Here is a 12927-nt window from a genome sequence, read left to right as displayed (position 1 = left end):
TAAAGTTTCACAATACAGGAAGAAATCTGAAAAGATACAATTATAAAATATTAATACACTTTATGCATTTAAATTGTTTAAAGTGTATATTGCTCAGTTTCTAATAACCTGTTTTTCATTGTATCTCTTTCCTTTATTGTGGACAAAGCTGTCTACAAAAGAGAAAGCAGAGTAAAATGCATAGTCTTGTCTGACAAAAGCTCAAGCAAAAAAAGGTTAATTACAGTACAAGTGGTAGAAAAGGATGTTGTTATCATTTGCATATGAAAATGAGTCTCCTTATGTTATGCTGTCAAAGACTTTGGTAATTTTAAATTCCAGCCATTAGTAAATGAGAAGGCTGCAACACATGCTAATACACCAATTTGCAGGTACATTCCATCAATCTGCTTTGCTTTTTTCTGGACAACTTGGTTGCAGTAACTTGCTCTTCTGATCATCACTATATTGACACAAATGTTATGTCTAGTAATAATAAGCAATCTATTCAAAATCCTTTATTATCTAATTTATAATTGTGATTTCATAGTCATATGTGCATACCTAGAAATAAGTTTCTCAGAGTAATAAGACAGCTTTGTGACTAAAAAGTTACTAAAAAGATGTGATCATGGTTCTGTTTTGAACAGTAGATGTTTTGGTGGAAACCAGCTTGGTGAAATAGTTTACAAAATATTTTATCTCTTGATTTGAGATTTTATTGGTCAAGATCCATGGTAACATGATACAAGTATTCCTTAAATAGCATTTGCAGATATATTTTAAAAGTAAGCCCATTTTCTAATAGAAACACATTGCCATTCCACAAGTAAACATCGTCCCTGATTAGCAGTCATCTTAGCATTTCTTTGGGGGAAGGCAGAAATGCAGCTGTGTGTTGACCTATCTTTCTGTCTTTGAAGGAGATTCCATATAGCTAGTTTTGAAATGATAACATACTTTCATATTGTATGCCTGTATGAAAATAAAAAGATTTAAAGTTTTAGAGCTATTAAAGTTTCAGAGCTGTCATCTCGAAATTAGTTTGTGAAGAAAAAGCTTCGTAGGAGTAATTCTTGACTAAATTCTTGTTTATCTGTTGTGTGTGCAGTAGTTTTACTCTTGGGAATTCACATTCAAATAAAACCACCAGTGCAGGATGCAGGTGCACTCAGCAACTCTGCTGTCATGACTGTATTTTAAAACTGGAGTAAACACAGAGGCATTCTGGTTTAGGGTTTGGGTTTTGGGTTGTTTTGGTCCTAGTAGAGTTGTTCTTGTGTGTTCGTTGTCTCTAAATGTTCAGCACGCTACATAATTGCGGGAAATAAACCCAAAACCTGGAGTCAAAGGAGAAGAGTTCTTATGAGTGATAGGCATATAAGTGATGCTTAAAGGCAGGAAGGGTAAATACCCTCCTGCTCTATAGTATGTTTCCCAGTGTACCCAACTGAATAATATAAATAGAAACTTAATTAGAATGTGTGCCCTTACATGGAGGAGAATGTATAAGAGCACATTTGCAGGCAGTGATATTTCATGTTGTTAATTCCATGTAGTCACTGAACTAAAAGAGTTGTGATCCAATGAGGAATCTGTTCTCTACATGTGAGCTACATTTTCGAAATTCCCATCAGGTTTTACTGTTGTACAGTGTTGTATATGCTTTTCCTGATGCCTACAATGTATTTTCTTATAGGTTCTCTGTAATTACCTTTTTCAGTGTCATTTCATGATCCCATATGATAAATTTAATCAACTGAAATTATCTATGTATCAGGTAAAATGTAGTAAATAATTTAGCACTAAACCAAATATTTTTCATTATTCAGATATGTAGATTATCAAGCTAGAAAAAAAAATATTATTCAGTTATGTGTATTCATCTATTTTATTCTCATCAGACTGAGAGAGTAGAAATTGATGGTTTGAATATTTCAAGAGAAGAATCCATCAAGTAAAAAATACAATAAGATATTACTAGAACAATAAAAATAAAATTGTGTTACTTGTTAGTTGCAATTTTTTTAAAAATGTGTCATCCATGATATCACAATACTATAGAAACGAAACATTCTTAATGAACTTATTACAGGTCAAAAGGAGTTGTTATTTCTTCCTATTCTGCACCACATCTGAAGCACTTGTCCAGTTTTTGACTGTTCAGACAAAAAAAACATGGACCAGGTTGCCCAGAGAGGTTTGTGGAATCTCCACTTTTGAAGGTATACAGAACTGGAGTATACAATGCCCTGAGCAACCTAAGCTGTCATTGAATTTGGCCCTACTTTGCGCTACGATTGGATCAGATGACTTTCAGAGATCCCTTCCAACCTAAATTCTGTAGTTTCGTAATTTAGAACTTCTCCACTGTTCCATTTGGGCCAAACCCACTCTAATGAATAAGCACTTGATTTGCACCACCTTGGTGTAGTACTTCTCTCTTAAATGTTAAATATTCAGTAGTGATATATCTAGTTATAAGCCCTACGAATTTCAAATGTTTCATGTACTGCTTAGACATCCCTAGTGGCACTTGCTAAGATCAGTCACGAGAAAACAGACACAAGTTGCCAGAAAGGAAACTCTGATTAGACATTTAGAAGGAAAAAATCATGTTGGAGGGTGATCAGACACTGGAACAGGTGACCCAGAGAAAGTTGTGGAATCTCATTCCACAATCATTCGAGATACTTAAAATATCATTGAACAAGCACCTGAGCAACCTACTCTAGGTTGGCCCTCCTTTGAGGGTGAGGAGTTGGACTACAAGATCTCCAGAAGTCTTCCAACTCTAATTATTCTCTGATTCCGTCATATGGTAGGATACTCTAAAATCTCATTCTGTAGGTATCAAGATGACATAGATATTATTGCTGCCAAATATTTAATTTTATGAATAAATTATTTGTATAACAAATAATTTTACAACTAAAACCATTATATCTAAAATAAGGAAACAAAAATACATTTCAAAATAAAACAAAAAAGTGTGCTGTTTAACAAAATGTGCAACATTTTTTCCCTAAATTACTCCATCATGTCTGTTTCTCTGAGTTACTTCCTGAGAACAGGTTTGAATGAAGCTTCATGCTATGCTACTGCTCCTGAGCATTCTCAAGTGTGACAGGACACCTGAAAGAGACCTACAGCATTGATGATGAGCTGTTCGGTTGGGACTGACTGCAATAAAAAAATTCCCTTTCTGGTTTAAAGAAAGGCATAAATGGGCTATAAATAGCTCATATACTGTACTTGAGGTACTTTTACTCTAAATGCCTTGGCTTTACTGTGTAGGCACAAACCACAATCCAAACCAACTTATTACACCGATTAAAAAAAAAATCTTAATTAATTTCTGTGACCACACAAAGATATGCTTGATTGAGCAAACCGTTTGATAGAGCAGTAATCCCATCTTGCAGTGCTCTGTTCAATGGAGTGTAAGTAGCTTGAGCGTGAGCCAGCATGGTGTGTTCTGGGATGCCGTGTCACAGGCACTGCCATGCGATCATATAGTTCCTTTGTTTAGACTGGGGTTGCAGCAGCCACTGTTTCCATTCTGTGATCTCTTTGTCCTTGTAGAAAAGTAGATTTCCTTCTTTGCCTTTTCATTGTCGTATATTTTGAGATATGTACCCCACAGAGTTAAACAATTTCTGATTAGATTGCTTTAGTGTGTTTGGTAAACATCGCATACCTATCTGAGAGTTAGGTAAAGCCTTAATAGTTGCTAACAGAGTTCTGTGACACAGGCATGGCTGAGAGATTTTCTCTGAATTTTGACAGCCTCAAGAGAGGGTGTTAACAGAAAATAAATGACTGGTAAACAGTAAAAAAAAAAAAAAAGAAAGAAAAAAAGAGAGAGACTGATGACTGCCACCCGAGGGGTCATTGTTTCAGAAGAGGGACAAGGACTGTGAGGGAGATGCTAAATGGAAAATCTGTATCTCATGGGAAGTTGACCAGAGAAAATGAACCCTAGCAAAGTAAGCAGTCCTCTGTTGTCTCTCTTTATTGTAACATAACCTTCAAGCTGGTACTATAAAACAAGTTACCGTGGTGCATCCCATCATTACTAGTGCTTAATATATTGAGTATTCTGTACCCCTGTTTAGTCACACCAGCACCATCACAATATAGATTTCAGCAAAGGTATTATGTCTGATGTAGTCCTGACTTTGCCCAAGGATTATGGTAGGCAGTCTGGTCTGTTACCTGCAAATTATGATTATGTGCCACTGTTTTCCCTGCCCTGCAACTCCTTAGCAGTGGAGGTGGGAAGTAGGACCACCATCTCTTTCAGAAGGAGAGGACACTGAAGATTCTTTGAATGTTTGTTGCCTTTGCTCTGCACATTTTTTTAGTTTCTGGTTCTTCCAAGAACTAGTTCCAGCTCTTATACTTCCTTACCCAGTTATACTATACGTAACTGCAAATGCAGTCTAGCACCTAGTAACTGATGTATTTAGTTGTGGAGAAAGAACAGACTACAAGGTATTGTCTAACTGGGTTCTGTGTTTAGTGATCATATAGGAAATATCTGAAAGTAGATACTTTTGGCATGCATCAGTCATGGTGTATGTCAGTGTGATATTACAGTTCTTATTCAGCATCATCATTCTGGTATCCTTATTAAATGTAGGAAACAGCAATTCATGGAAAGTTAAGTTCCTGTTTCAATAAAAATAAATCAATACAGTAACCAGAGTGAGATGACATTCGCTAATGCTTCCCTCAGGTATGCCGTAGCGCACATCTGCTCCTGGCACATTGTTAGCTAGCATGTTGATGCTAACGGACTTAGAATTTTTATGCTCTAACACTGCCTTTGTGTTAGTATTCAGGCTTCCTGAACAAACGGGTTTTCTGAGGCATGTCAAACTGAAATAAAGAAATAATAGTATTGTATGTAAAGCACTAAGCAGCAGTTTTGGTCTGGATAAAAAAATGAAATGAAAGGAAAGGAAAGGAAACTTAAAAAAAGACTCCGAATTAAATTCCTGTGTGATTTATCATTTGAAAGATAGTATGTGCCAACACCTTATCATATACCTTAAATACTGCAGTATTCACATGTTCATTTAATAACGGATAACTAGCTCAAGAACAATAGCTCAAAGATTTCACATACAAGGAAAAATTACCACAACTAGTTTTATGCCAGTTCCTCCTGAGAAGCTATACATTGCCCCCTCCGTGCTCAATGCCAGAAAAATACCTCTGTTTCATTTCTTGGCAGTGTAACACAATTACTCCTGCTGACATTTACCACTGAATGCCAGCACTTAGGAGCACACCTACGGAACAGTCACTGCACTGTGAGGAAAATAGGACTCTAGCACAACTGCCTCATTGACCTTTGCTTAATCTAAATTCTGGTTAACTCTGCTGCTCACCATGCTTCGCTCTCAGGCTTATCCAAGGGCCTTCATCTTTTTTCCCTGGTAACTTTGAATCCCTTTGAAACTGGTGGAAATGTACTGTATTGTTTCTGGCTATGCATATTCATATATCATTGAATACAATTTTCCATCTAGGCACAGAAATGAAATCAATTCCGCTGTGATTTATATGATTTTCTCTTTCAATAAAAGTTCTCTTCTGGGACCACACCAAGGGAAAAACACTGTAGAAGAGAATACATTTGGAACGAATTAAAACAGGTGAAGGAAAAGTACTTGATTCATCATAGAGGAGTTCTGTGAGCCTAAAGTTGTATAAATGATAATGTGAAAATGTGGCTGCCTCTTTATTCCTTCCACTGTTCAATATGAGGTGCTCAGTTTGCTCTGGGATTATAGAAGATAAGGAAGGCTTCTCCCTGATAATGGAACAGATCCTTCCCGGATGTTAAGATACATGAAAAAATATTGTTTGAACCACTTGAGACCGCACTTAGAGATTTATTTTTGTTAAAAAGAAAAAAAAATCCTTTTATTATACTGAACAGAACCTCACATTAATTGAAGTTTTGAAATATCCTGCTAGGAATTGCTTTGCAAGCATTTTGGTTGCTGATAAGTTTTGATATTATATTTATAATCATCATATGCTAAATTAATCTATCATGGACAGTTCAAACTTTAATTTCTAGTGTCATTGTAATAAAGATTCAGAAAATATTGAAATAATGAAATATTGAAATATTGAAATAAGCAGTTACAAAGAAGAGTGTATGATAGATTTTTTAATTTTATTTTGTAATATAAATTTTTTCAGGGTTAGGAGATTTGGACTTGTAGACCACATTATTAGTATAATATAAACTATTGATATAATATGAATTTATTTTTTTACACAAGCTATACACCATTTCAGCTTTCATATGCCTTTTCCCAGCTATTATAGCTGCCATATGTAACCAAAGATACAACTTAATTCATACACTGAAAGCTGCTTTTGGTGAGTTTAGATCTTGACTGTTAGCTGTTTTAAAGAAGGAAAACCAATCCTGAATTGCAGCAAACCTGTTAAAGACCATACTAGGGGAGGTAGGGGTGAGGGAGCAGTTGGGAGAGCAGGGGTATTGGCCTAAGCCACAAAGAGACAAGTAGCTAGATTTTACACCGTCGTGGAGCTGATGGTAGTCTTCTCACTATGATCCAGCTGGCAAGTGACAAATGCACGGATTATTTTGGCCTGCCTGGCAGGAGTGGCAAAGTTGTCTACTGGGTTGGTGATGGAGGAAGGCCCTTCAGACTGAAATGGTACATGACCATCCAAGATCAGTAAGAAGTCAAACAGTTTTGCATCACTTTTTGACAAATGAAGTCAATGTATGTTTTTACTGGAGTTGGATAGAAGAGGGGAATGAAGATACTATAGCTCATCTGTTAGAGGATTTCTCCTTTTCAAGAAACATCACTTCAGTCTTTCTACAGCTTAACTTAAACTTTCTTCCCTTCAAGACCTGATGTCTTCCAAGTGTTATCGTGGTGGCAGTGGATGTACTAGTGACAAATGATCCATTTAATGGAGTGTTGTTTTCTTTTGAGACTGTAGCACTTCACTGGCATGCTGCCATGTGGTCATATAAGATGAAAAGGAGAATAAGTGTAAGGATATTTTTTACACTTGGGTTGTAAAATACAATTTATTATCTTTTTTATTGCATTTAAATCTTAAATTATTTATTAAACATCTGTGAACGAGCTATGTCTTCAGCTTTATGTAGAGCAGCACAAGCAATTACAAACTCTACTTTTGTGATCTAATCAAAGGTTTGTTTATTGTGTATTTCCTAGTGCTACTTAATTATATCAGTTCAGAATTAGTATCACTCATACTGGTCTTTTAATTGGGTGGAATATAAACATCTATGTTCCTGACAATGTTTCTCTCTAGCAATTACATTAAAAGTTTATTTGATGACAGCAATAGAACAATTATATTAAATACAAATTGAAATGATTGTGTCTACTTTTATTGCACAAAGCAATTTACAAAATCTGTCCTTACCAGAATGCAAAGTTACTGCTATATGATAAAAGAGATTGTTATATGAAGTCATTAAAAGAATCATACAGACTGTGTACATTTAGCTAATGAAAATGGAAAGCAAAAATCTCCTAACTGATTCATAATCATTGGGGTTGAGGGCTTATAATTGGTGATGTGACAGATATAAAAAGATCACCGATTAAATGTTTGAACATGGTTGAAACATTATGGAGATGTGTCTGACACACTGACAAAACAAAATAAAATTCACTAAGTGATATTTACTTGTATTTTGAATGATTTTTGTGACTTCCAAGATGCTTCTGTGGAATTATTAATCTGTCAGCAGTTCAAAGAATACAGTAAAGTACTTTTGAAACAAGATATGGATGCCTGGCAGGTGCATTGTGTAATGAGAGTGTAGCTTCCAAGAGTTTTTATCCAGTGACTAGAGTAATTTCGCAATCTTCTGGTAGTTGATATTTAGAAAGGAGCATGGTTTATCTTTCTCTGTTTAGTGATAGTGTGTGGAATCTTAGTTTCTCATTATTATTTGGCTTAGTATTAAATATTAATCTTTCTGTGCAGAAGCATATGGCTTACAACTACATACAGAGTTGGTTATACAGTAACTTAACATTTATACTACAGTATATACTTAACAGTATACTACAGTCAGGAATGTGACTATACTGTGTAAAGAAATTGTACCAAAGATATATAGTATAAAAGTTTCAAAACAGGATTTTGAGTGTGGACTGTTGTATAACCACTCAGGTACCTAAATAACTTGTCTGAAGATAGCAAATTGTTTAGTCTGAGATTGTTAGTGATTGAGGATCAAACTCAGATTTCATTACTTAAGACACGTGGTTTATCAAGATTGCAAGGTACAATGTGTGTCTCTCATCATGTTGGCACATAATGCATTGCACTGACTGGAAATTCCAAGCTGGCTGCTCCTAATAACAGGCTTCATAGCCACATGTAAGACAGGGTGAAAGAAGTAGGTTGGGACATGTGTTCTGTAAGGATAATTGAGGCCAGTTATTCCCCCCACCTCTATTTGCTTCATTTATTACCAAATAGAACAGAGGCCAGGTTTTATCTTCCCAGAAATTCTGTGAATTCATGTCTCAAACTAATACATCAGAAACATCTTTTGAAACTCCACACAGTAAAAATGTCAGCATCAACCTAATATTAAGAGATTTTTTTTTAAAAAAAATGTAGGTACTTATAGAAACTCTTACTGCAGATTGAAAATCAAGTGTTTCTTGAATTTAATGTGCAGTTTACACAAAAGAATGATCTTAAAGCATACTTGAAGGGAATGCAGTTATATGCCAGAACTTAGTAAAGACAGTAACAATAACCATTTTGATCGAAAACATAAACTCTCCTGTTAGTAAAGGTGAAATAGGATTTCAAGAGAATGTTAGAAACTTGATAAAAGTTTCATTGTACAAAGTGAGCTGCACTGTACAAAGAATGGAACAGAAGCTCATTTAGAATGCCTGAGTCACATTACACATAAACTGCTGGTTTTCTTTATACTTTTAAATGGTGCTAATTTTCTGTTTACCAGTTTGAAATAATTGAAATTAATATTAATCTTTGAGGTTACAGTATATTTACACAAGCATTGTTTCATTAATCATCATAATTAACATCCACATTAACTCAAAATGTTGAAAAATCAGGCAATAACTTCAGGATTCTTTGTTTCCCTTTTTTTTTTTTCTCTTTTAGAATTGGGTAGAAAAAGCAGAGAAACAGAAACTACTGTCAGAGACCCTAGACCTTTCAGAGCTGTTTCATCCAGACACATTTCTCAATGCCTTACGGCAGGAGACTGCAAGGTGAGGGAAAAATAATCTACCTATTTATGTGTGCTAATGTGCCATTATTCCCTATGCGTGAAGATGGTTATTTCATTTTCAGAACACAGATCCAACAAATTTTGTTAATTGCTGTTATTAGTTATCTCAATTTTATTACTTGCACTTAAATAGAATAGCTGAGAGTTACTTGTTTCAATGCTGATTTATTTTTTTTTATTGTAGATGAAATTAAAAATGTGTTTTTCTTCAGAGTAAGACTTAGTATGATATGGTACACATTGAAAATACATTGGGTTTGGTTTTGAATTTCATTTCCTGTTGTTATATGTCTCTACGATTTACTGTATATGTGTTTCCCTTGCAGAGTAATGAGCTGTTCAGTGGACAGCCTTAAATTTACAGCATCATGGAAAGGGCGAATACAGGAAGGCAAGCTCCAAGTTAAGGTATTTTACTAGGATGTTTTACTAGAATTTTATGAGGACGTTTTATTAGCATAGTCCAAGTCATCTGTCGATAAACTTTCTGGAAAACTGAGCTATAAATACATTGGCGTAACTAAGATACAAAAGCTGGTTAATGGTATACAGCTATAAAAATGGTAGTGCAAAAATTCTGCAGAAATGGGAGAAGGAAAGCAGTTATCTTTTTACCCCTCCCTACTCACAGTACTTATTTAAAATTTAAAATTTAAACTTATTCTTGCTTCATTCTCTTCATCCACCTCTCAGATAAAAATTGAAGCTGGAATTCCAATAGTTAATGTCTAACTGTTGTCCAGAAAGTAGTTGTCCAGAAAGACTTGTAGCAAGTAGCAAGAGGAAGTACATGTGTAAATCTGTAAGTCTAAGGCCATGTGTTAGCATTTGTTGAATCATTGAAAAGAGACTTCTAAGGAAGTAAACCAAAGTAATCTGTAATATGACTAGCTTTTGATATGATAAAGACCAAACATTTTTTAATGGACACTTAGGGCTATAGCCAGCAGCCGTAAAGTCGCTACTGATTGCTTAGGCAGCAAAGTGGAGATGAATCCTCAAATGGTTTAGTTTAGCTTCTTAACATTTCAGGTGGCACTGCCACTTTGACCGAATCCAGATCTCTGCACCTTTTTTATACCTAATTTTGTAGGGAATTCATAAAATAAGTTTTCTGTGCTACGTCTTCCAACAGTTATGCTGGTCCCATGATAATACTGCACAGCTCAAAGTGCTGTGTTCAGCACAGAGCACGGCACTTAAAACTGCGTTCTTGCAGAAACACGGGTGAATAATGCAGGGCACTCGCCACGCGAGTGTGTACTGATGTGCAGCTAAAGCAGAGAGATTGCTAGACTGGGAGAGAGAAAGCAAGTGGCAGGGCACCTTTGCTAGTCTGATAATGCAGGCAGATATTAGAGTTCTGGGTTGGCTGCTGACACTGTTGATATTTATTAATACAGAATGTCTAAGAATTCATATTCCTAAAATATTAATAGATTGTGAAGCCAGAAAAGATAACTGTAATCATCCAATCTGACTTTTATACAATGCAGTCTTTTGAACTTTGTTGAATTAATTCCTGTTGGAACTAGAGAATATAATTATAAAATTATTCAATCTTGGTATTTAAATAAAAGTAATGGTTGCCTACTTCATTTAATGAGAAGCAGATTGGAGTCTAGAACCTGGAGATATATAAACCAAGGGACTTTTAGGGCAAATTGGTTCCCTGGGATAAACCTGGGATATGATAAACCTCGAAGCCTGCAAATCACATGTTCTGAGGTTCCAGATTCAGCCAAGGCTTCTAAATTCATAGCAGTGAGCCAAAACTGAGTTTCACATCTCAGACCACTCATTCTAGTAGGCTAACTATCAGCTGCAGATCCTAGAAGTCTGGGCTTCTTCAAAACCATCCTACCATCTTTGAAAAATATCAGAAGTCAATGTCAAATACCTGAACTCCAACCATGAATAATATTATCTAAGTATTTTCATATGCTAAAAAATATTACAATATTTTACAGTTGCTAGCTGCTTGTAAACTAAAGAATTAAAGGGTAATTAGAGGAAAGAGGTTTATAACAACACTCCAGTCAGGTGTACTGAAACTTATAATTTTTTCTTATATGCAAATTTATGTGGTAGATTTTTGGTAATTAATTGGGTACACTGTTAGCAGTCACTGTTATATGTAGGCAAAAAGATTAACATATATTCTTTATTGCTTTACAAGAATGAGTCTTATATTCCAACAGGAATAAAAAAAAGATAATTTTGTTTAAGAGCAAATTCTCTGCCACAGGAATAGTAAAAGCAGTTAGGTGAGTGGTTATTTTTAGCCAAAGGTAAAAATCCTGTCAAGTTAACTCACTTGAATATTATCCTTTCCTCCAATATTTAGTGAATCTGTAGTAGTAAGTATTCACCAGTATCTTCACTGCCTCTTTGAATCTTTAATGTACAGAAAGGCTTTGGAACCCTTTGCCATGGTGAATATTTAGATTCCTTTCCATGAGTCCTTCCTTGTTCTCATGGAGAACTGAGGAGAAACTTTCACACTAATAAAGCGAAATACCACATGGAATGTAGCTAAGGCATAAAAATGTCAGTGATTCAGAAAAATCATACTCTAAAATGTGTCTTGTTTGATAAGGATCCTCTGGATTTCACGTTAAGCTTGGTTCACATGAGCAATATGAATTTTAATACTGGTAAAGTTAACGTAGCTGCAGTTTCAAGAACTCAGGCTAATCTTATAGAATGGGGAGCTATCTTGAGTGGGGACTCAAAAAAAATTCAATCAATAGAATAGATACGTCCTTAAACACATGCTGTGGTGAGGTAGCTGGGACCCTATTTTACCCCACCTGACTTTAGATACCTGAATTGGAGATTGGAGTTTATCAGCCTCATTTTGTCAATGAAGGAAGACATGCACCAATTCAGATCTTAAATGAGTTAACTCTCAGGAGATACCTGTCTTTCTCCACTGACAGGAGAAAACCTACAATCGCTATGGTCCCACCCTAGTAGTTTTGGTCAATTGTCTGAAGGTAAAAGTGTGGGGGGGTTTGTTTGGTTTTTTTAAACCTGTCACATTTTGGAAGTTTAAATAAATGGTTACCATAGAGACATAGGGTTCAGGAAAGAGTTATTTAAAGATTTTCCAGACTTTATGCAAAATGTTAAGTTTATACAATGCTGTTATGAAGAACACTATTTATCTACTTGATTAAATATGATATCATCATGGTATAAAAGCACCCGTGCTGATAAGAAGACTTCTTTAATAGAAAGCATAATACATGAATGGAAAATCTTATGTAAGAGTGAAATAGAAGAAAATAAATGGTAATCACAACAAGATCTTGTGAAAATAAGGTGGAAAGTGTTAGCAAAAAAATAACATGTCTACCTTTGCTGACTTAGGCTACACATTTAAATGCATTTAAATCCATTTAAATGCATACCATCCTCAGTGAACTGGGCCAGTGTAAGTTTGACATCGTGTATCTGAGCCTGCTACTTAACTTACTTCCTCACTGGAGGTGTGAAGGGTGTCCTTGCCTATGGCAGGGGGGTTGGAACTAGATGATCTTTAAGGTCCCTTCCAACCCAAACCATTCTATGATTCTGTGATATTTCTGTCTGCAGTAACACTACTAGAAATTTTTCCC

At 35.4% G+C, this 12927-nt stretch overlaps 1 protein-coding gene across 3 annotated transcripts in view; it reads left to right on the top strand.

The window, feature by feature from the left end:
* The window catches only part of DYNC2H1 (dynein cytoplasmic 2 heavy chain 1), a 174795-nt gene that overhangs the window by 152633 nt on the left and 9235 nt on the right, over nucleotides 1-12927 (top strand). For all 3 annotated transcript variants that reach the window (XM_054849169.1, XM_054849177.1, XM_054849197.1), the window contains 2 exons: nucleotides 9175-9284; nucleotides 9631-9712. In XM_054849169.1, coding sequence (XP_054705144.1) covers nucleotides 9175-9284; nucleotides 9631-9712 — 192 coding nt within the window. The remainder of the gene's footprint in view (nucleotides 1-9174; nucleotides 9285-9630; nucleotides 9713-12927) is intronic.

This window comes from Grus americana, chromosome 1, assembly GCF_028858705.1.
Source record: "Grus americana isolate bGruAme1 chromosome 1, bGruAme1.mat, whole genome shotgun sequence".
Classification (NCBI taxonomy): domain Eukaryota; kingdom Metazoa; phylum Chordata; class Aves; order Gruiformes; family Gruidae; genus Grus; species Grus americana.
The sequence above is the reverse complement of the archived record's forward strand: the minus strand, read 5'-3'. Positions and strand labels throughout refer to the sequence as shown.